A 22,686-nucleotide genomic window follows, 5' to 3' on the forward strand; every position below is an offset into this window, starting at 1 on the left:
TGCTGGACTTTTTGACGGGCTCCTGGTTGGACTTTTTGAGGGGTTCTTGGCTAGATTCTTCTCAGGAGTCTTGGCTGCAGGTTCTTCTGGATTCTTGTCTGCTTTCTTAAAGACAGTGTCCAAGTAAGTTTGGACAGATGTTCTCCAGGGAGACAGATGACAAAGCAACTCGTTCGCTGGCATGGCATCACATCAGATAGTTTCATAGTTGCTAGGGTCAGGAGGGACCTGAACAGATCATCTAGCCTGACCCCCTGCCACAGGCAGCAATGAATGCTGGGTTCACAAGACCCCAGACAGATGATCAACTTCTTGAATTTGCCCAAGGTAAGGGCGAGGACCACTTCAAGGAAGCTGGTTCCAGATTCTGGCCACCCTAACTGTAAAATATTGCCTCCTGCTCTCTAACCTAAACCTGTTCTCCATCACCTTATTACCATTGTTTCTAGTCACTCGGGTGGTGCTGGGGAGAATAAGGCTCTTCCTATTTGCTGATGATATCCCCTGATGAGTTTGTAGGCAGCCACCAGGTCCCCTCTCACCCTCCTCTTGTCAAGACTGAACAGGTTCAGGTCCCTCAGTTTCTCCTCATAGGGCCTGTCCTGCTGCTGTCTCACCAAGCGGGTGGTCCTCCTCTGAACCCTTTCCAAGGTGGCCATATCCTTTTTAAAGTGCAGTGCCCAGTACTGGACGCAGTACTGCAATTGCAGCCTGACCAATGTCACACAGAGGGGGAGTATCACCTCTCTGAACTGGCTTCTGATGCATCTTTGGATGCATGACAAGGTATGGCTGGCCTTGCTGGCTGCAGTCTGGTATTGGCGGCTCATGTTCATCTTGGAGTCAATAATGACTCCAAGATCCCTTTCTACCTCTGTGTTTTCAAGAGGGGAACTCCCCAGCCTGTATGTATGCTGTGGATTCCTTCTCCCAAGGTGCAGCACCCTGCTGGTTGCCCCTGAGCATGATCTCCCCTGCTGGCCCCCCACAGATGTGCTCCTTGATGATTTTCTCCAAGATCTTCCCGAGGACTGAGGTGAGGCTTATGGGCCTATAGTAACTTGGGTCCTCCTTCCTCCCTTTCTTAAAAATGGGGACCACATTAGCTAGTTTCCAATCCCCCAGCACCTGGCCAGATGACCACGAATGCCCATATAGCCAGGCCAAGGGCTCCGCAAAGACCCCTGCCAGCTCTATGAACACCCTTGGGTGGAGGACATCTGGATCTGCAGATTTAAAAATGTCCAGCCCTTCCAGAAGATCCCTAACTACCTCTGTGCTGACCCAAGGCCTATCAGAGCTATCCCTGAGATTGTCCCTACCTCTGGCAGGAAGGATGTCCCAGACCCTGTTCAAGAAAACAGGGGCAAAGAAACTTAAAAATATTGGCTTTGTCATCTGGCATAGCCACAAGGTTACCATATGAGTCTTGCAGGGGCCCTACATTGCCTGGTGCCCTCTTCTTGCTCTCAATGTACTTGAAAAAGGACTTTTTGCTGTCCTTAATCCTGGATGCTACATCAAGCGTTGTAAGTTGAAACTGATGTCAGAAAGTTGAAACAGGGTGTGAATTTAGAAATGTTGTAAGAGTGAAACGTTACAACTCAAAAGGCTGCAAGTTGAGGACTGCCTGTATTCATTTGTCAATGTAGGCTACCTTATAGAGGGAAAAGATTAAACATGTATCTTGCATGAAGGTAGATGCAGAAAAAAAAATTTTAGGATTAAAGTGAAGGAAAACTATTATCATCTTGTAAGATAAGGGAAGTTTTAGATGCCCAACCCAGTTCCCTTCAACAGTATTAATCAACAGCTGATTATCTTGTAACAAAGATTGTACTGAGAGGAGTAAAAGCAAACAGGATTTCTGTCTGGCATAGCAATTAATATATCTTGACAAGCATCTTACCCTGGCATTATGCCTAGCTCTAGATTGGAACATATTACATCAATCACTGATTTTAGCTTCCCTACAGCAGCTAGCTCCTTTTCTGCCATGATAAGGCCGTGGGTATATCAAGTTCAGTCACAGTCCAGTAACCAATGCACATTCATAGTTAAGAATAACAACTTGTTAAGGGAACAGCAAAACATCTAGGTGTTGCTCTCAGTGTTTGAACAAAGCAACACTATCTCCTTAATATTTTCTTACCTGTGGCATACTAGTGCATAAAATTACTTAGGGGTCCTTTAAGTTGTTCAGAAACAGAATATTTTGTTAGTGGAAATGATATTCCAGCTTAAGTATCATTAAAAATACTATGTATTTTATATTAAAATGCATCTTCCCTAATGTATTAAGAACAAGTACAGATTCAGCCAATAGAAATGTGGTTCCTAAGACAATTAATTCATTTCATTTTGAGATGATCTTCAAACTCCTATTATGTCTTCATACTCATAATTCTTTTGTTTTTTTTAAACTATTATTATAAGTAATACCCAAGATTGTTGTAACTGAAACCAAAAAACAAAGAAAACATTTTTATTTAACCTTTCTTAATACTTTGTTTACTGTCTTACTGATACATATAAATCCCATTTAAACTTGTCTGTCCTGAATAAGGGAGCACTTTTTTAAACGCAGAACAACAGTTTATGAACCACAGAGGAACATAGCTTTTAAAGAGCCAATACTGAGATCTGTCGATGAACAAGTCAACAGAATTTTGCTATGAAGTACCTTGGCCGGGGTTATCTTTTACATACCATTAAGAAAGTTAGTAAAATCACATAAACCAAATAATTCACTGCACATAAAATTGATTCTTTTAACATTTTCTTATCGTTTATTTTCAGTGACAGCCAAACCAAAATGTACCTGGAATTTCTCACCCCGGTTCATCTGAGTTGATCGAAATTCAGGAGAATCTATAAAGGCACAGGGGTAAATATTATGCAGGAAATGCCCTCGATAAGAGACCTTCATTCTGGTGACAAAAAATACATTACAAACACTATTTGAAAATCATGTAGTTAAATTATTTAAACCAAAATTTGAATATGACTATTGATAATGCAGACCTGGGAGAAGTCATCAAGACATCTATAGCTTGTGAAATGTTCACCAAGCACCTGATTTAGTCATCTGTCAAATAATATAAGTTTTGGCAAAATTCATATCGACTCCAATGGGAGCAGGATCGTATTCTAGTATATACTGCAAACAGTGATGCTATTTGTAATAACATCAAAGTTGCTGCTAATTTAAAATTGCCTAACATACTGATATAATCCCCAAAAGGTCTGTGTTCAAGGCTAGAGTTCTAGAAATGAAGACGACACAGAAGGCAATGTCCAACTACCAAAATACTACAACCATCAGAAGATTTCTAATTATTTTGGGTATGATCTACATGCCCTTTTTCTATCAGTAATATTGGGAGACAATTAGCTAATAGTGAATTCAACACCTAGGGAAAGAAAATAAATGATGGTATCACTGCTTATTACCAGGGATGGTGAGTTTAAACTCTGTCAGAGCTCCTCAGAAGATCCATGACTACAATCTGGCTAAAGGAATTTATGAGTATTCACATTCCCTATCAGGGACCTGCAGTTTGGGTAGTGAATACTCCATTTCTTCATGTCTCTACACCAAGTCTGGCCCTTCTCCGCTCTCATTTAAAATCTACCAGATGGCTGGATGTATTTTACTTTCAAATATGCTAAACTTCAGTATTAAAGCCTCAGTGAGCAATAACAAAAAAAACATTTCTATCTGAACAAATATCTTTGGAGATTCTGGACAAATTATATTTTTAAAAGTATAAAAGTCCAACTCCTACTGAACTCAGTGGGCTCATATGATATATGTATATAGCATAGTTTGGATTTAGAAAAAAATATTAATTGCAACATACTGCAAACAACAACTTAAAAACAAACAAACAAAAAACCTTTCAATCCCCCCATCATCCAATACATAAGAATTATTTCCAAACCTAATACAGAACCAAATACTTACTTTCCCTTTAACAGAATACTTAGTCGATCATCAACAGAGGTTTTATCTTCTGCAGCATACGCTTGACCTGTTTTTAAAGTCTGAATGTTGCAGAACTGTCCAGTTAATCTCTTAAACAGTTCTGGAGGCACATGGAGGGGTTCAAACATTCTCTTATAAAGACTACTGAGCTCTTTTTCAATTTTGATCTGGAATGGAATAGCAAAAATATTATAAAGGAAGATGGATTGGGAGATATAGGAGCGTAAGACTGCACTTTACTGTTGCTATATATAGTAACTGATTATAGTTACTATATATAAAAACTCAACATTGCCAAAATAATGACACCTGAAAAACTTCTAGGTTTTTTACACTTAGGTCAGAAAAGAAACTCGTGTGGCATCTGTCCACAAATGCTGTCTATTAGATAATGACCACAGTATTTACTTAAAGCTAAAGCTTAGGACCATGCTGCCATTTTATGGCTCCATTCCATACCAAAGGCATGTTAACTGATTTAACCCGAATAATTCTAGGTGTCCACTCATGTAGAAGTGAACAAAATTTGGCTCAGGAAACGAGGAAGAAATCAAGACTCCGATCTCTTTCACTCTGCATTCCAGGAGCTTTGTTCCTTCTAAGGAGTGCCCATGATCTGTTAGATTCATGTCTTGCATGCTGTGGGAAAGCATAGATTCAGAAAAACCACTGCAAGTATTTGTTAATGACAAAGAAAAAAAAAGCCAATGCCAGCTGAACATCCCATGCTCACAGGACCACCAAAACTCAGGCAGAAGGGAAGAGGTAGAAAAGAAGCTGGCTGAACTATCAAGATGAGAAGTCTTTCCTGAAAGAAAGCAGCTGAGAATGAGGCAACTTCTAGTGGCCTGGGTCCTTGATTAGTTAAAAAAGCAAGGCAGACTGAACAGAGGCCGTCATACTTGGTGGGCAAGAGTGAAATCAGAAAAAGGGAGTGAACAGCACATGATAAAAAAGTTGAAAACAAGCATAGCAGAAGAGAAGAAGTTGAAAAAAAAGAAAAGGATAAGTGGAAAGGACAGAAATAAGGGGGAAACTAATTAAAGTCATTAGTTTAGGATTAAAATTTCTTATCGTTTGTTCTATGTTTTATTGGATGCCACTATTAGAATAGGGCAAAAGGAAAGAGACAGGGCTGGTGCTGGGATGCATGTTCAGACAATAGTAGAAAGCAATATTAGAAAGAGTGGAAATTTTAGTTGATTCTTGACTAGGGAGAGGGACAATGATGAGAACAAACATATTCCAGAAAAATAACAGGAATTTTTATTTGGAATTTGTGAAGTTGTATATTTCTGCTCTTCCTGTTCCTTATGTTACTTCCTGTCCTTGCAGTGATAGGACATTGACAGCACCCTCATCCCCCTGCTTTATCTATGGCAAGTTACAGCAAATTTTTCATTTTTCAGGCATTATGCCTGGCAGTTGAGCAGAAGGGTTCCTTCCAAAGGTTTAAAGAATAGGTTAAACAAACACTTGTTTAGGATAGCTTGGGAAGGGATAATCATGCCTTGAGCAGAGGGTTGGACTGGATGACTCTATATAAACATATGAAGTTTTAGGTGCAGAATTCCACAGCTTCTGAGCCAGTTTCTGAAATGGATCTCAATCCAAAAGCAACAATATAATTAGACTGGACTCACACAAATAAAACACAACCAGAAGATAAAAGCTTGCAGGTACACTCTCAAGTTTGGCCTTTCCTGATTTTCGAGCACTTGTCTTTGCAACTTTAAAATTTCTCTTGACACAGATCAGGGTACCAATCTTGAAAAAATATATATATGAAAAGAGTTTGGTATAGGAGAAATCATATGGAAGCCAACAGGATAATTTACGAAATAGTACGAAATACTCAAATTTAAAACAAGATGGGTGTATCTAGTACAAAGACACTTTACTGTGCAGTAGACTAATCATTTACACGCGTGCAGCATTAACTGTGCAGTATATTAGTCTACTGTGGGGTTAGATACTACTACTGCAGACTGCTGACCAGAAGCAAACTGCTCCCAGTCAGCCAAGACAGCAGGGGGCGGAAAAAAAAAAAAACTGTCCCTTCCCCCAGGTAGCTTCTTCCCAGCCCCCTGCCCTGGTCTGCCAATCAGGGCAGGAGGCTAAGGAGCAGCAGCAGTAGGGGGGGAACATTTTCCCAGCCCCCTCCCCCAATCTGCTGATTGGGGCGCAAGGCTGCTGTCCCAGAGGCAGGACACCTTTCCCACCCCTCAGAGACCAGGGCCTGATTTTGGTGCCCCCTGATGCACACCCTGGCTGCTGTAGGGGCGTACATCAGGGCTGGAGTAGCCCTGCACCGAACTTATCCTGTCCAAAGCAAATGTGCTCCAAATGGGAGCACGTGTAGATGCCCTGCCAGAGAATGCTTTCAAGGCATTAATTGCATGAGTAGATGTGCCTGTTTTTTCTCCCCAGGCAACATGGGGAAAAGAGCCCCTCATTTTGCATTTGCATACAAGGGAAACTGATTAAATACATTGCAGGCGCATCTCTACACTTTATTAATGTGATATGGGGTGCTCCTGCCCTGTCTTATCTTTCTGCAGCACCCAGGGTGAGCTCCAGGCTCTCCCTAGGTGCTAGTTTGAAGGCTGACAGGTGGCATGGGGGCTGGTCCCAATGCACACTGGGCCACGAGAATTCTGCAGGCTGCAGTGGCAGCTGTCTCCTGCTCCTGTGCACATCAGAAGGGGTCCTGATATGCACAGGGCCAAGAGAGAGCTGCCACTGCAGCTGGCAGAGCTATCTTGGTTCTGTGCACATTGGGACACACAGCTATCAGCAAGCCCCATTCCCAGCAGGGATTTCCCACCCTGCAGGGGGTTTACTGGCAGGCTGCCCCACAAGAAGGAGAGCTTCCAGTGAGCCCGTGGCTGAATAGAGAAGCAAAGAGCCCCCCAGTCCCTGTGCTGATCAGCTCCTGGAGCTGCACAGCACTGGGATGGGGGGGAGGGGAAGGGTAAAAAAATGACCCTGTCCCAGTGCTGATCAGCTTCCAGCTCCTGTGGGGAGCCAGAACCTGAGCAGAGCCAGGACCAGAGACCAAGAACACCCCAACCCCCGCGACCCTCTGCTCGTGTGGCTAACCAGGAGCAAATTTGCTCCTGATCAGCATCTATGTAAGCACTACTGCACAGTAACTACAGTATTTACAGGTAGTAGCTAACTACACAGACTAATTTGCTGCACGGTAAATGCCATGCACTTGTAGACAGTGACATTTTACTGCACAGATTAGTCTACTGCACAGTAACGCATCTCATGTAGACACACCCTGCCTACCTTTGAACTACTGCTAAAAGCAGCATATGCTCAGTAAAGAAAACCAAGTAGAAAATTGATTAAATGCAGCCAACACTGGGCGTGTCTACACATCACCCTATGGCAACATTATAGCGCCGTGCTTTAGTACTGCCTTTTGAAGTACACTTACAGAGGGAAGAACTAAAGCACAGCACTATAATGTTTAGTACTTCCTTTTATAAGTGTACTTCCAAAAGGCAGTACTAAAGCACAGCACAGTAATTGCCCATACTGCACTCTGTGTGTGTGGCTAGTTTTCACCACTACTTCGCTGTAACAATGTGCTAATACAGGGGAGAGCACTGCTATGGTGTAATAGCTGCCAATCCCATGTAGACTCATGTGATAGCACTAGGTCACCATAGTGGGTTGTACGATGATTTCATAGACATTAGGGCTGGAAGGGACCTCGGGAGATCATCGAGTCCAGCCCCGGGAGATGTATGTTGCTACAGTGACATAGGGTGATATGTAGATTTTTTTTTTTTTGGACCGGTCCTGGAAGCACTAGAATACCAGGTCAATACATGGAGTGGATGGAGCACGCTCCAGTTCCACCACCCAATACCAAAAAGAATGTGCTCAATATAAACCTCCTGTGGAGAACATATCAGTGGGCCAAAAGCCCCACATGAGCGGAAGGCAGGGGGCCTGCTTCAGTGAGTGTTATGCCACTGAGCATGATTATAAAGTACAACCTATCTGAATAAAACATATGGTAGTGCCTACTGAACACGGTTCCCTTCAATGCCAACTCCTTTCAAGTCATGGTGAGCTACTACATTGCATGCATTTCAACTTGCTCTTCACTCCCACAGCTGAGCTGAGATTTTCATTCCTATTTCCAATTATTCCTGTTTCTTCACCAGCCTTAAATGTCTGGGAAACATCACCAAATTGGCCCCAAAACAGTTCACCCAGAATCCCTCCGTCATCCCCTCTCTCAGCCTGGAACAAACAAACCAACCTTTGTTTTCTGCCCAGATGATAAAAGTGGACTGACAAGCCAGTGAAACTGGTCTGTATCTTTCACCTGATATGACCACAATTACCAATTACTTTTCACACAAGTGCCAAGTATTTTTCACACTTTCTGAAATGGAGGAATAGGCAACTAAGAAGTCCTAGCTGCATCTTTGTATATACATGAATGAACAAGGTACAATGTCTGTACATTTTTTCCTATACGTATGAATTAGTTGCACTGTGGCTGTGTGGGGGTAACTAACACAATCTCTCTCATTGGGGCTCACCTGCCACACCCTGATGTAATAGAAAAATAAGAAGTTAATTCCTCAATGAGAGGGGGTATAGTAAATCACCCTAGAAGCAGGATAAAAGAAAATTGTTTATTAATGAATTCCCAGCAGGTTGTGAATAACCCAACTGTTTTCATAGCGTGCAGTCTTCCTTCACCCTCCACCACCATACAACTCACTCCTCTGAGCCTGTTGGCTCACCTCCAGTCTCTTTCCTTTGCTTGCAGGTATCAATAGATTTTTCTTCTGTGGGACCTTCTCTCCACCTGAAGATCAACCTGGTAAGTATCTCCCCCCTCTCTTACCTCTTTGCCTTGCCAGACACCGTAGTTCCCTTCACCCGGTTAGCCAGTTTTATCAGTGACCCACTCCAGCACTGGGTTTGCCACTCCTGGCTTTCTCCACCGACTCTCCTCGTGCTGTGCCCCAGTTGGCAAAGAATAGCCCCATGCCATGGATTTTAAAAGAGCCACTGGCTCTTAATCAGGCAACATTCACCCCAGTGCAATCCCTCTCCCCAGCTGTGCCTACTAAGTAATTATCCTTGCCCTGTCCCTGACCCAACTCTCCCCCACACTCACAATTTTGTAGCACCAAAGGAACAGAGCTGTTCCTTGCCCTATTACATAGACATTTTAAAAAATGTGGATATTTTTAATTCCATATGTATGAACTGTATTTTCACTATTCAACCAAATCAGAATTATTTTCTCCTAGAGCAATAAAATGCATCTGTCCTCATAAGCTATCTTCTTTTTTTTGCCAGGTTTCATCCTTTTCTATTCCCACAAGACTTCCCCTTCAGGGAATATGAATTATCATTATTTGAAAGATGACTCTTGGAATGGAAATCTCAGGAAGGATAAACAGTAAGTTAGAACTCAAAGTAAATGACTGTTAGTGCTACCAGCTGCAAATTACATTCTTCATAAGTGACTACACTTACATGTTAATGAGGTTTTGAACATGCACATGCATAAATATTATGGCCCTTTGGTGTCAAAAGACCTTACAGTTGCACAGCTCTAGTGCCTACAGCATAGAAATGTCTATAAAGGTGAAGTTTAGACTATGGTAAATCTGTGGAATGTTAAAAATGGTGTGAAAATTAGAATGTGCTAGGAGTAGACACATGTTAAGGGTTAATACCATTTCTTGCCTGCAGTGCTCTGAGAAGGCTGGTAAACAGGGGCATGGCTGGGAGCCAGGACGCCTCGGCTCTATGCCTGCTCTGGAGGAGGTGGAAAAGGGGAGCAGGAGCTGGGAGTGGTGCATTCTCAGATACTAAGAGACGCAGATTGCTCATTTTATCTCCCTGGAGCAGACTGAAGTCACCCTAACAGGAGCTAGGTAGCACAGCAGGGTTAAAAGTTAGGCCACTTTAAGCAAGGATTAAGATACTCAGAGGGCACTTAACATGAGTGTCTGCATTTTAGCTCATGCTAAGTGCCTTTAGTATGGTTGACGCTCAGTTGACTGCATTTGAAATCATTGTTGTGGGCTATTTTCCAAATGAGCCATATGGGTAGGTGTAACTTTTTTTCTGTGATAACTGAAATGTTCTGGGGTAGTGCCAAAGCCTCAAGTCAGAGTTCAGTAAAAGAATTTTTGAATTAGGTCTAGCTTCACTAAATCACTAAATCCCCAAAGAGCCAAAAACCACAAAAATCATATTTTGGTCAGAAAAGAAACCTGTTGCTATTTCATGGGCTTTACTTAATGAAATAAATATTTAACAATTGAAATTATCCATCAATTATTCATTTTGCAATCTGTCTAGAATTGTAATCGTTTTCCTATTCTTTTCTTTTCCTAAGTGTGTAACTTGCATGGATAAAGAAAATAAAATGATTTGGAAGAGGTAAAAATCAAATTCTGAATTATTTTCTGAACTTTCCTTTGCTACATTTTCAGTTTTGGGGTTTTTGTTTTAAACCTTCAAGTTCACTATTAAAATCAAATTCCAACAACAAAAGCTATGAAAAGTAAGTACTGCATGTTGCATCTGCCAAAAAGTCTAGCATTCATAATCTGTGATGAATGAGATGCATAGATTGTCTGGCACATATTTTTAGTTCTATTTAATTTTATACCAGCATTTAATGAACAATTTCAAGAAACACAAGGTGCCTGGTTTCTGAGGTGTCAAGTAACTTTAGCTACTGCTCACTACAGTTGTAGTTATGGATACACTGATTTTCTGGGGCGGGGGTGGAAATCAGAAATTCCTTTGTGCTATACTCCTTTTCATCAGGTAGGTTAGCACAAAGGTTCTCTTGGGAAATCTGAAGGTTCATTAAGCTAGGTGCAGAGTCACATCTATAGCATGGCAAAAGGTATTCTCAAACAGAAGGGGAATGCTATGTTAAATTACAGTAAGGTTGAACATAGATGACGCTGCAAAATCCTATGGAGTTACTGCAACATAGCAGAGATCCCCAAGGTCAGCTTGAGCCACAAAGATCTAGAGTCCCTTCCTGGTCCAGCAGAATCTGCCCTATACCTAACAAAATAAAGCCACAGAGCAAATACATGTTTTATACCCAATTTATTCTTGCTGCAACTCCTTCGATTTCAGTAGACTTGGACAAATTATGAATTTGACCTTATGTATTGTACTTCCTAGGTGGTGATGGCTAGCATGTCCTAAAGATTTGTAAGAAACATGGATTACGATCTTCCACTGACTTCCAATGGGACTTATAGGCATCAAAAATTTAATCTTTAGACCCAAATACTGAAGCAATGCCATAAGCCCCTCACAAAATTGAAAGCAGACACCAGAGCTGATTCTTGGGACTCTCTGGATATGTCCTTGGTAAGCTGTAGACTTAAATCTCAAGCATGTCCTGCAAATGGCTGATTTCGGGGTACTCACAAGCTGAATTACATAGCAACTTCAGGTAAATGGAGACATTTTTATTGAATTATCTATTGAAATGATTAATACAATTACTGCAATGTTCCTTGAGCTACTGATATTGACTGAAATGTATTTTATGCTGCCCCTATATTTTATTTCAATTTGCTGCAATTTTATAGCTATAATGCACCACAGTGCTGAATATACTAGAAGAGAAAGTTAATTGATCTGATAGATATGTATGGGACAATTAGTTAGAAGGGCAGGCAAGGATGACTTTGGAATGAATCAAAGAGGTGACTAAATCCTGGGCATGGGCCAGGTTATAGTCTTGCTTTTGAGGATGAGATGGGAATGGAGGGTTTGTTTGTTTTTTCCAGTGAAAAGCAAAGTATGAACTAAACTTTTCTATCTTCCTAATGCTTGACAATAACTATTTACTGCTTTGTCTCTAAACCAGGCTTGTCCAACATATGGCCCACCAAGACATTATATCTGGCCCGAGGTGCCTGCTCCGCACTCCACGGTGGCAGTGGCAGAGGGGTAGTGGCGAGGTGAAGCAGGCAGGGCCGGCCCACGCACCCCAGCCGGCAGCGAGGGGAGTGGAGCTGCTTACACCCGCGGGGCTGGGCCCATCAGTGAGCCGGGTCCTGCCGCCGCTGCCCCAGCCGCACCTGAGTAGAAGAGCTGGGGACAGCGTGTGCAGCTTGTTCGCTGGCTACGCCCCTGCCCCGGTGCATGGCCACGGGAGCTGCAGCATGGCCCGGGGAGCTGCAGCATGGCCCGCACCCTGCTGCATGCATGATGGACACAGGCACGTGGTGGACAGAGGTAAGTTTCCGCGCAGAGCTGGGGGTGCCAGGCTGGGGCTGCAGGGCGCACAGTTGCCGGTGCCCGTGCCCTGCTGGAGCGGCCCCATACGGGAGACCAAGCAGTGGCCACTGGCACTGCCGGCCCATGCCTGTCTCCTCACCCACCCACCCACTTCAAGCCAGCCCCGCTGTCCTGCCCTGCCCTGCCCCTTCGCAAGACGGTGCCTGCTTCCCCGACCAGTCTCCCCCGGGCACTGTGGCTCTCCGGGCCCGGCTGCCCGCGCGCGAGGCCCCGAGGGGGCGGCTTCTCATGTGCTGCTGGGGACGGGAGGAGCCAGGCCAGATCTGCATTGGTCAGCAGAAGTGGCGGCAGAGCTGTGTGCTGCTCGGGACAGGAGGAGAGTGCACCAGTCAGTCCCGAGTGGCACATGGCTCTGCTGCCGCTTCTGCTGGCTGGTGCAGACCTGGCCAGCCTCCTCCCATCCCCAGCGGCACAAGGGAAGCTGGCTTCAGCTGCATACTGATTTTCTTGGCTGGTCCCGACCCGGTTGTACCCACCAGGCAGGTCCTACAGCACCATGTCAACTCGGGCATGGCACCAGCAGGCCAGGCAGGTCCCAGGTTAACCCCAGCCTGGCCCCGCGGCTCCTCCAGCACCAGGTCAACCCGGTTGTAGCTAAGCGGCTCCTGCAGCACCATGTCAACCCAGGCATGCAGGCCGTGTCAACCAGCACTATGTCAACCCCTGCGACGTCATTGGTGTCAAAGGTAACACAACATCACTTCCTGATGTGATACCACTTCCTGTGATGTCTTTGAATATGGCTCGCCAGCCCACTGGGTGATAAGAAGTTTGTGATCCAGCCCCACATTCAAAAAGGTTGGACACCCCTGCTCTAAACCAATGTCTTTCTAGTACAAGATTCCTTTTAGATGCTTTTAAAAAGCCATCATCCCCCATGGCATACTTCAAGAGCTACCTGCACTTTCCCCAATCTAAGTCCTCAGCAGAATTTATTAAAGTTAAATAATAAGCCAGCACAGTTTTGTTAAGGTAATTTTCTGTTGACTGACAGTTAATAAATTGAGTTCAGACACAAGCAATTCTTCATTTTTAGGTCTAGTATTAGGTATGTATACATGAGAACTACTAGAGAGCAATTTACCCCAGATTCTACTTTGTAGTACATCTAATCTATAATAAGGAACAGACACACAATCAGCTTTCCAAAGCTACTTATCCAGTTTTAAGTATTATTACAATGACAATGCCCAACTACGTAGCTTGAGGGGGGAGGGGGGAAAAATGGCAACTTGCATCAAGCAAAGGGCTACACTGAGATGAAAATGACTACAGGAAACTGGTACACAAGTGGCACACCAATGTAACTTATGCCAGTACACAGATTTTCTTCACTTTATTACCTGTAATGGAGTGACTTACACTAGTGTAAAGACTAAGTCATATGTCCACTCCATTTCATCCTGAAAAAAAAAATGTGCTGGCCTAAACACAATGTGCATCTACAGCTAACATTGGAATGTTTGATACTGCTGCTTAGCACAGCTGTACTGTAGAGACAGACCGATAGGTGGGGGTGCAGCCATACCTCCCAGGTGGCTGTACTGCACATACAGTGAGCGCTGACTTCATCACCTTACCAGAGCAGCTCCAGGGGACAAATGGCAATCCCGTTCACCCCACCACCATGCTGAATTCAGCGTGGGCAAGGGAGTGTGAGGATGAGCAGCAGCAGTGTTCATTCCCCAGGTTCCAGAGTAACGCTGGTGAGCTCAAACAGCATATTCTGCACATCCCGCACCACCAAATGATGGTGAAAAAGACATCCCTGGATCCACCTTTCACAGAGCCTTGTCACAGCACTCATACAGTAGCAAAGTCCAGCTAGGATTTCAAATCTCAGATACTTGAATTTTCACATTATTATTTTATTACACAAAAATGTAGTTTATCATTGTACCTTATATGACATTTATGACACCCAGGTCAAAGTGTCAGAATTAAGACTTCTAATTATATTTAAATATATTAATGACACTCTTGAATGTATACTTGGCCATAAGGTTTTTTCTTCTCTGATCCCATGAGGCAGTGGTCTTTCATGCCAGGGTCTACAACACTCTCAACCACCTGCTCTTATCTAGCAGTGTGGGAAAGGTAGAATTATTACGTCAGGAGTTTCAGTAAGGGCCCTCTTGTGTAGACTACAATAAGCCTTAAGCTGTCTAATGACCATATAGAATGAAGTTATTTACTTTTGCTTGACCAAAGTTTGGGTAAGAGAAGAGGTAAAGGAAACAATCAGGCTAGAGAACAATTTTAGAAAATTTAAAAAAAAACAAAAAAAACAAACCAACCCCCCACCTAGGTTAAAGGCTGTGCTGAGTTGTTTAGAGTACATTTCGTGGTTCAATGTTAGACAAGACTAATTTTAGACAAGATATACCCGAGATATGAAATATAAACAGGCATATGAATATTAGTCATCATCGCTGGCAGTCCCTCACAGTTGAGGATGATTGTCATCCATGGTTTCCTTATCTGTGGATCTGAAGACAGCTAACAGGGCCAATCTGGGATCAACAGGTTCTCTGGAACTCACACACGTTTCCATGTGAAGTAGCTGGCTCCGGATCCAATTCACATATATCAAGAATACTTTTATATGTTTTTTTACCTTATTTCTTCCAGGCATAAAGGTAAGATTTCCCATTACAAAGATTTATTTTCTCCCCAGATGAGAATGAGAGAAAAAAAGATTAAGGGATTGTTTACTGCTAATTTTTTTGTTGTGCATGGGTAAATCATATTTTACTTTAAACTAAATAAATAAATCAATGGTAAGGAATCCCAGGTCATAATATCTTACTGAGGGAATAGGAACAAACCATTCCAGTGAGCAGGAAGACTAGCAACAGCTGGAACAGCTTAGCTTTGCAGGGAACTCTTCAGTGAGCTAACACACAAAAAAGGAAGCTTACAAGAAGTGGAAACTTTGACAAACAACTAGGGACGAGTATAATAGTACTGCTTGGCCATGCAGGGATGAAATAAGGAAGACCAAAGCACAACTGGAGCTGCAGCTAGCAAGGGATATGAAGGACAACAAGAAGAGTTTCTACAAGTATGTCAGCAACAAGAGGAGAATCAGGGAAAGTGTGGGTCCCCTTACTGAACAAGGGAGGCAACCTAGTGACAGAGGATGCAGAAAAGGCTGAACTGCTCTGTAAGAGGGTCTCTATTGAGGCCCTGTTGCTAAGGCAACAGGGGCAGCTGGAAATAATTACCCCATGAGGAGGCTGGGCCCTGGCCCATGAGGAGCTAATGGTGACCAGACTCCGGGGGATAAGAAGAGAAAGAGGAGGAGGGATGCCTGCGGGCATCATAAGGAAAAGAGGAAAATAAAGCGGAAGGAGCAAGGCTCCAGAAAGGAGGATAGGGGAGAAGAAAGCTCAGGACCTAACCCTACTTGAACTTACCCAGAGGCTACCAGGACGACGGTGAGCGCTGGGGAAAAAGGGGAGCCGAGCTGAGCCGTGGGCTGCAGCCCTAGATACCAGAGAAACAAGCCGATTACATAAGGTTGCCAACAGTGGGAGCAACGACTCCTGTCCTGCCCAGAAGAAAAGGGGAAGAAACACTGGAGAGAGAGAGAGACAGCCAGACCTAGAAGGAGCCATGGAGCCTATACTCCAGTACTGCCAAGGAAAGCCGCAGGTGGCGGCTGTAACAAGCAGCTAATTGACTAATTAACAACAATGACGGGACTGATGGCAGCAGTAACAAGCCGCTAATACATTAAATAGTGAAAGATGGCATGGCATCCCTTGACTGCAGCATTAGAACAGGGGCTGGCCAGGAGGCTGGAGACCCCCAAGATTAACCCCTTGGACTGCGATCTCCCTCACAAGGGGAGTGTCCTGTTAACAACAGAGAGCCATTGAATAAAATTAAGTTTATTCAGCGTGGTACTTCCCATGGGTACTTCCTTCTGTAACAATCACTTCCTCCCTATTTCATTTCTTTAAGATCCAAGTCATGGCAGGCAGGAATTATGAAGATAGAGGGGGTACTTGGCGGACCCGCTGACATGCTCAATGCCTTTTTCACCTCTGTTTTCATAGGCAAAGCCAGCTCCCAGACTATTGCACCTGGCATCACAGTTTTGGAATGAGGTGAGTGGTAAAAGAACAGATTAGGGACCGTTTATAAAAGCTGGATGTGTAGAAGTCCCTGAAGCCAGATGCAATGCACTGGAGGCAGCTGAGAGAGTTGGCTGATGTGACTGCAGAGCTGCTGGCCATCAACTTCGAAAACTTGTGGTAAAATCGGGAGGAGTTCCTGATGATTGGAAAAGGGGAAAATATAGTGCTCACCTTTAAATATGGGAAGAAGGAGGATCTAGGGAACTACAGACCTGTCAGCCTCACCTCAGTCCCTGGAAAAAAAATCATGAAGCAGGTCCTCAAGGAATCCATTTCTAAGCACTTTGAGAAGGTGATTAGGAACAGTTAGCATGGATTCACCAAGGACAAGTCATGCCTGACCAACCTGATTGCTTTCTATGATGAAGTTTTTGTTGTTGTTGTTATTGTTTTTAAAGAGAATTTTTTGTGTTCCAAACCAAGTCAGTCAAATCAATCCCAAATCTGTGAGTCAGTCAAGAACCATAAGTGGCCCTACTACAGGCAAACGTCCTCCACATCAACTGGGGCTTCAGATGTTTCCAAATGCTTTGGTAGGCATCCTACATGCAGGCCCAAGCCCAGAGGCTTGGGGTTCAAATGCCCCTAAGTTTTGCTCACCCTCAGCCGTATGGCCCCAGGGGCAAGCTAGGAAGAAGTTTCCTATTTCTATAAAAGTGGACATAAAGCCAAGATCTTCTCATGGGCAATGAACGTGGGAGAGTAACTATACATTACCTCCGCAGGTACTGCCCTGTGCCAGAAAAGCTGTTATCCCCAGGTGTGACTAAGAAAACCACCCTGGTGGTCATGGTATTTTCCCTGCAAGGTAAGTATGCCTTCTGTGATTATGTGACTGGCTCTGTGGATGCAGGAAGAGCAGTGGACCTGATATACCTTGACTTTAGCAAGGCTTTTGATACGGTCTTCCACAGCATTCTTGTAAGCAAGGTAGCGATGAATGGATTGTAAGGCAGACAAAAAACTGGCTGGATCACTGGGCTCAAAAAGGGTAGGAATCAATGGCTCAACGTCTAGTGGAGTACCAAAGGGATCGGTCCTAGGGCCAGTTCTATTCAATATCTTCATCAGCAATCTGGAAGATAGGATTGAGTGCACCCTCAGCAAGTTTGCAGATTAAAACTAAGCTAGGGGGAGTAACAGATACACTGGAGGGTAGGGCTAGGATTCAGAGAGACCTAGACTAATTGGATGATTGGACCAAAAGAAAATTTCATGAGGTTCAATATGGATAAGGACAATGTTCTGCATTTAAAATGGAACAATCCCATGCACCAGTACAGGCTGGGGACTGACTGGCTAAGGAGCAGCTCTACAGAAAAAGGACCTGGGGGTTACAGGGGACAATAAGCTGAATATGAGCCAACAGTGCACTCTTATTGTCAAGAAGGCTAACAATATACTGGGCTGCATTAGTAGGCACAATGCCAGCAGATTGACGGAAGTGATTCTTTCCCCCTGTTCAGCACGGGTGAGACCACATCTAGAGTACTATGTTCAGTTTTGGGCCCCCCCCCCCAACAGAAAAAAGATGTGGACAAATTGTAGAGAATCCAGCAGAGGGCAATGAAGACGGTTAGGCAGCTGGGGCACAAGACTTCTGAGGAGAGGCTGAGGGAATAGATTTATTTAGTCTGGAGGAAAGAAAACGGGGGGATTAAACAGCAGCCTTTAACTGTTGAAGGGTAGTTTCAAAGAGGGTGGTGCTAGACCAGGGTAGGCAATTATTTTGGGTGGAGGGCCGCTTACTGAGTTTTGGGAAGACATTGAGGGCCGCATGACAGGAAGCCAGGGGCAGATAAATATTAATTTTCTAAACTTTTTAGGGGCCCCACGGGGTGAATAGAATGGCCTGGTGGGCCGCACCCAGCCCCTGGGTCGCATTTTGCCCTGTGCTAAACTGTTCTTAGTGTTGACAGAAAAGGAGCAATAGTCTCAAATTACAGCAAGGGAAGTTTAGATTAGAGATGAGAAACTCTCTCACTAGGAGGGCAGTAAAGCATTGGAACAGGTTACCCAGAGAGGTGGTGGAGTCTCCAGCCATAGCAGGTTTTTAAGACCCACCTAGACAAAGCCTTGGCTGAGATGATCGAGTTGGGGACAGTCCTGCTTTAAGCAGGAAGTTGGACTAGATGACCTCCAGAGGTCCCTTCCAACCCTAATTTTCTATGATTCTCTCTGGTCCATTTTAGCCACAGAATAGGCACATTCAAATCCATGTTTCTTTTTAATATGCTAAGTGGGAAGCTGGCAGAAAAAAAAGAAGTTAAAGTCTAGGGATTTCTACAGCTGATTCTCAATTCATGGAGTGTGCACAATCTCTTGGATTCCTCCACTATCCTACTCTGCAGTTCCTTCCAAGGTACCAGCAGAGCAGCACTAGCACCTATGTTTCAACTCGCTGCAATTCCATGGAAAGAGTTTTTGACTACACAATGGGTGCACCTACACAGGCACTTTAATACATATTAGCCTATTTCAATATGCATTAAAGTGCCGCCAAAAAAACATTATTTAGTTAACATGCATTAAAATAGGCTAGTACGCATTAAGGGTCACTTTAAAAAGTGCTCTTTAGGTAATGGGCATTAAGCACATTTTCCTAGTACCTCACAATGGACTGGGCATTTTTACACATGGTATGGGATGCAGCACTGAGTACTTTAATTAGTGAGCCACGTTGATTAGAAGCACCCTTGTGTCACATGTATCAGCATCGCTGCATGTCCCTGCACTGAAGAAAATGGCAGTGGACGCTTTGAACTAAAGCTCATTGAACGTGTTTTCTTGCAAAGTGCCCTGCTGCCATTTTTTCAGTGCAGAGATGCACAGCAACGCTGATACATGTGACATGGAAGGCTGCCAGAACATATCAATTTTTGTGCTCCAACAGACTCAATTAACTGGATTCCCAGTGCATCAGAGCAGGCTCTGTATGCGTAGGAGCCCAGAGGTACTAGATTTCCTGCACATTAACTAAAGTGTGTTAATACATGTATAGATGTGCCCTCTGGAGGCACTATATTTAAATGTGCATTACCAAAAGTGCATTAGTGAATGTGTAGATGTGCCCAGTATGTTACTAATAATTTTAACTGAAGATCAAGCAGTTTTTTGTGTGCAAATTGAACTAAAGAATTTATTCTTTTATCATGTGGCTCTTCTCACATCCTGCTCAATTTTGCTGGTTATCCCTCAGCCTCCCAGGTTTTCAGCAGCATTAGGAGTACCTCTATAGGGCCAACTCAAGGTTTTCTTTGTTGGTTCTCTCCCCCTATTGCTCTCACCACCCCCTGGCTCTGTACTGCATGATGAAGGAGAGGACAAGGGCCAGGGCTGTTTGCGTGACTACTGTGCAGAAAAACTTAAAGATCTCAATATGAAAATAAATTCAGTTAATAGTTTATCAACAGCTGCCCTCCACCACAAACCAAGATGACTCCAGATATTAAACCACAAAAAAAGAAAAGAATTTATTCCCCCAAGTTTCTGAGCCTAAGTTTCAGATACATTAGTGGAATCCAATTTTTCCTAAGTCTGATGCACCAATCCTCTAAAAAATAAATAAATAAATCAGCTGCACTTTGAAATGTCTCAAGTTGTACACAAAGCAAAAAAAGAATGCAAAACTGATCATCATGTTTGAAATGTAGTCAGTTTGAAAGAAAATAGTATACATTCTAAACAATGAAAAGATTTAAAAGAGAAGCACTATACAGACTATCAGGCTCAAATCCTACCAGTAGACACTGATACCTGCTATTGTTGACCGACTCAGGCAGAACTTCAATCAAATTCAGTGAAGTTTGCCCAAGCACAGACAGAAAACTGTTCTTTTATCCTTTAAGATGTTGTGCAATTTAATCATTATACATACCGGCCTTCTCTTGTACACCAAGTATATAAAATGCAAAAAGTTGACCACCAGGAATACTGTATTCCAGATCATTATGTCCACAGCACAACGGAAGAAGGTAGCCCAGATAATAAACATTGCACACCCTGTCAAAAATAAAATAAGTTAAACTATACTGTTCAGCAATATATAAACATTTCAACACAATCATATATACTTTATTTTAATATACCTGTAAAACCCTCTTTTTTCAAAAACAGCCACTATGATATAAGAAATTATGTACTTTTCCAATTTTAATACTGTTAGATATCAGGGACAAACAATGGCAGCATTTTAATAAAAAGGGAGAGTTATGAAACCAATTGGTTTAAATTGCAAGAAACATTTTAAATAAATAAATCCTGCTTTGCATTTCTGCTTTGTCACTAGCATCACACTGATTTGACACAGAGCCAATAAGTATTCGTATCAAAATGTAAAGGTTACAGACAAAGGGAATGTTTAAAATCAGCAAACACTTTTTCCATGGATTCCTCAACGCTAACTACAGAAATTTTGAAATCTTAGGGAAACATCACAGCGTGTTGTGACAGAAAGAGGTAAATCTGTATCTTCCTTCAAGTTATGTTGACGATGTTTATCAGTCATTCTTTTCTCCTATCAAGTGACATTTTCTAAATATTATCAAATTCTTATTTATATTTTTAAATTACTCTGCTCTGATTAGCAAGAGCTGCTATGCAGATAAGATTCTTGTTTGTGCAACTTCTGCTTACATTACATAAAATACTTTCTAGTCACCATCTGTCAGATTCCATGCATGTAATTTGGTTAAAAATAAAAACACCCTAGAGTCCAAGTCAGTGAGCTCTCCGCATGCAGAACTCCTGTTGATTGTAGTGAGATCTTGCAAAAAAAAAAAAAGAAGAAAAAAAAAAATAGACCTTTGTTTTGACAATTTAGTTTACGGTAAATGTGAAAGACATAAGACTTTGGCACCACCTACCGTCACAAAATCCTTCTACCTCTTTAATATTGAAAACCTACATAGACTTTAAAACAGGGTTCAACTTTTACCCTAGATTCAAAGCCAATACTATTCTTAGACCATCGTTTACTTCTAGTTTAGAACAAAGACAAGCATCCTTCCTTCCTTCCTCACTCCTCATAGCTGAAGTGATAGGGAGGCATTGAATAAAGGCCCATTCAGATTGTTAGCCTGCTCTTTCAGCACCAATCACTTCAAGATATATAAGAAAGGAGTCAGGAAGAGACTTAAAATTGTTGCTTGGTCACTGAAGAAGTCAGAGGTGCCTAGGGCAGGAGGTACTGGTGACAGCCCCTACTAAAGTGCAGAAAAGGCAATAGACGAGAGCAGCAGAAGTCTGAAGGGCTGCAAAATGTAGTGGAGAAAGCCAGAGCAAAAGCGCCAACAAAGTACTGAAGTCACAGTGGACATTATGAATGTAAAGCATACCCTATGAGATATGGTTAAGGCAACGAGATGGCTGACTAATACAGTCTACGCTGAAACAGCCATTTATCATCTGAAAGAATCAGGACTGAAACAGTTCTTATCCATGCCATTCTCTCAGAGCACTACATTCGGTCAAGTGAGTTGGATTCAGAATTCTGCAGTACAATTTCATTTCAAGTACGAATGCATTTAATATCTGGGCTATCTTACATTTGCTAGTAAGGAAGAACTTTATCATTTTTAGGGTAGTTACGTAGTAGAACAAATTATCTAAGCAGGATATAGAGACTCTTTGTCCTTGGAATTTAAGACCAGGTTAGCCAAACACTTGACAGAAAGTTTAAATGGAGATGAACCTGCCTATAGGGCACTAGACCAGATGCTCTCCAATGGGGAAAAAAAAAAGGCCTGGAAGGGATCCTGAGTCTATAACAGGGATACTTTACCCCAGGCCCACAGGCCAGCCTGCTGAGCCATGTAATCTGGCCTACAGGGCTCCACCAGAGTCCAAAAACTTTATGTGGGAGAGCAGTGGCACCATTAACTGCTGCTCCCCTGCTGCCAAGTTTCCAGAGCTGTGGGTAGCCCTGAAGGCCAGAAAGTGTCCCTGGATGCTACATCAGGCACACAAGGTGGCATGGGGCCCAAATCTTGGTATGTGAGGCCAGGCAGGAGAGGTATGGGATCTGATCAGGCATGCAGGGCCAAAGGAAGACAGTGCTGGCTCAATGGGGGCATGCAAGCCTGGTCAGAGATGGTTTCATAGATTTCAGAGACATTAGGGCTGGAAGGGACCTCAGAAGACCATCGAGTCCAGCCCCCTACCCAAAGGGCAGGAAGTCAGCTGGGGTCATAGGATCCCAGCAAGATAAGCATCCAATTT

The 22,686-nt window shown here is 43.2% G+C and overlaps 1 protein-coding gene across 3 annotated transcripts in view; it reads right to left on the reverse strand.

Annotated features, from left to right (window-relative positions):
• BVES (blood vessel epicardial substance) overlaps nucleotides 1-22,686 on the reverse strand; it is an 80,922-nt gene that overhangs the window by 12,035 nt on the left and 46,201 nt on the right. For all 3 annotated transcript variants that reach the window (XM_019537819.1, XM_019537817.1, XM_019537816.1), the window contains 3 exons: nucleotides 20,345-20,469; nucleotides 3,968-4,155; nucleotides 2,822-2,930 (listed from right to left, as the gene is read on the reverse strand). In XM_019537819.1, the coding sequence (XP_019393364.1) occupies nucleotides 2,822-2,930; nucleotides 3,968-4,155; nucleotides 20,345-20,469 (422 nt within the window). The remainder of the gene's footprint in view (nucleotides 1-2,821; nucleotides 2,931-3,967; nucleotides 4,156-20,344; nucleotides 20,470-22,686) is intronic.

Source organism: Crocodylus porosus, unplaced genomic scaffold (genome assembly GCF_001723895.1).
Source record: "Crocodylus porosus isolate Cpor-Errol unplaced genomic scaffold, CroPor_comp1, whole genome shotgun sequence".
Lineage (NCBI taxonomy): Eukaryota > Metazoa > Chordata > Crocodylia > Crocodylidae > Crocodylus > Crocodylus porosus.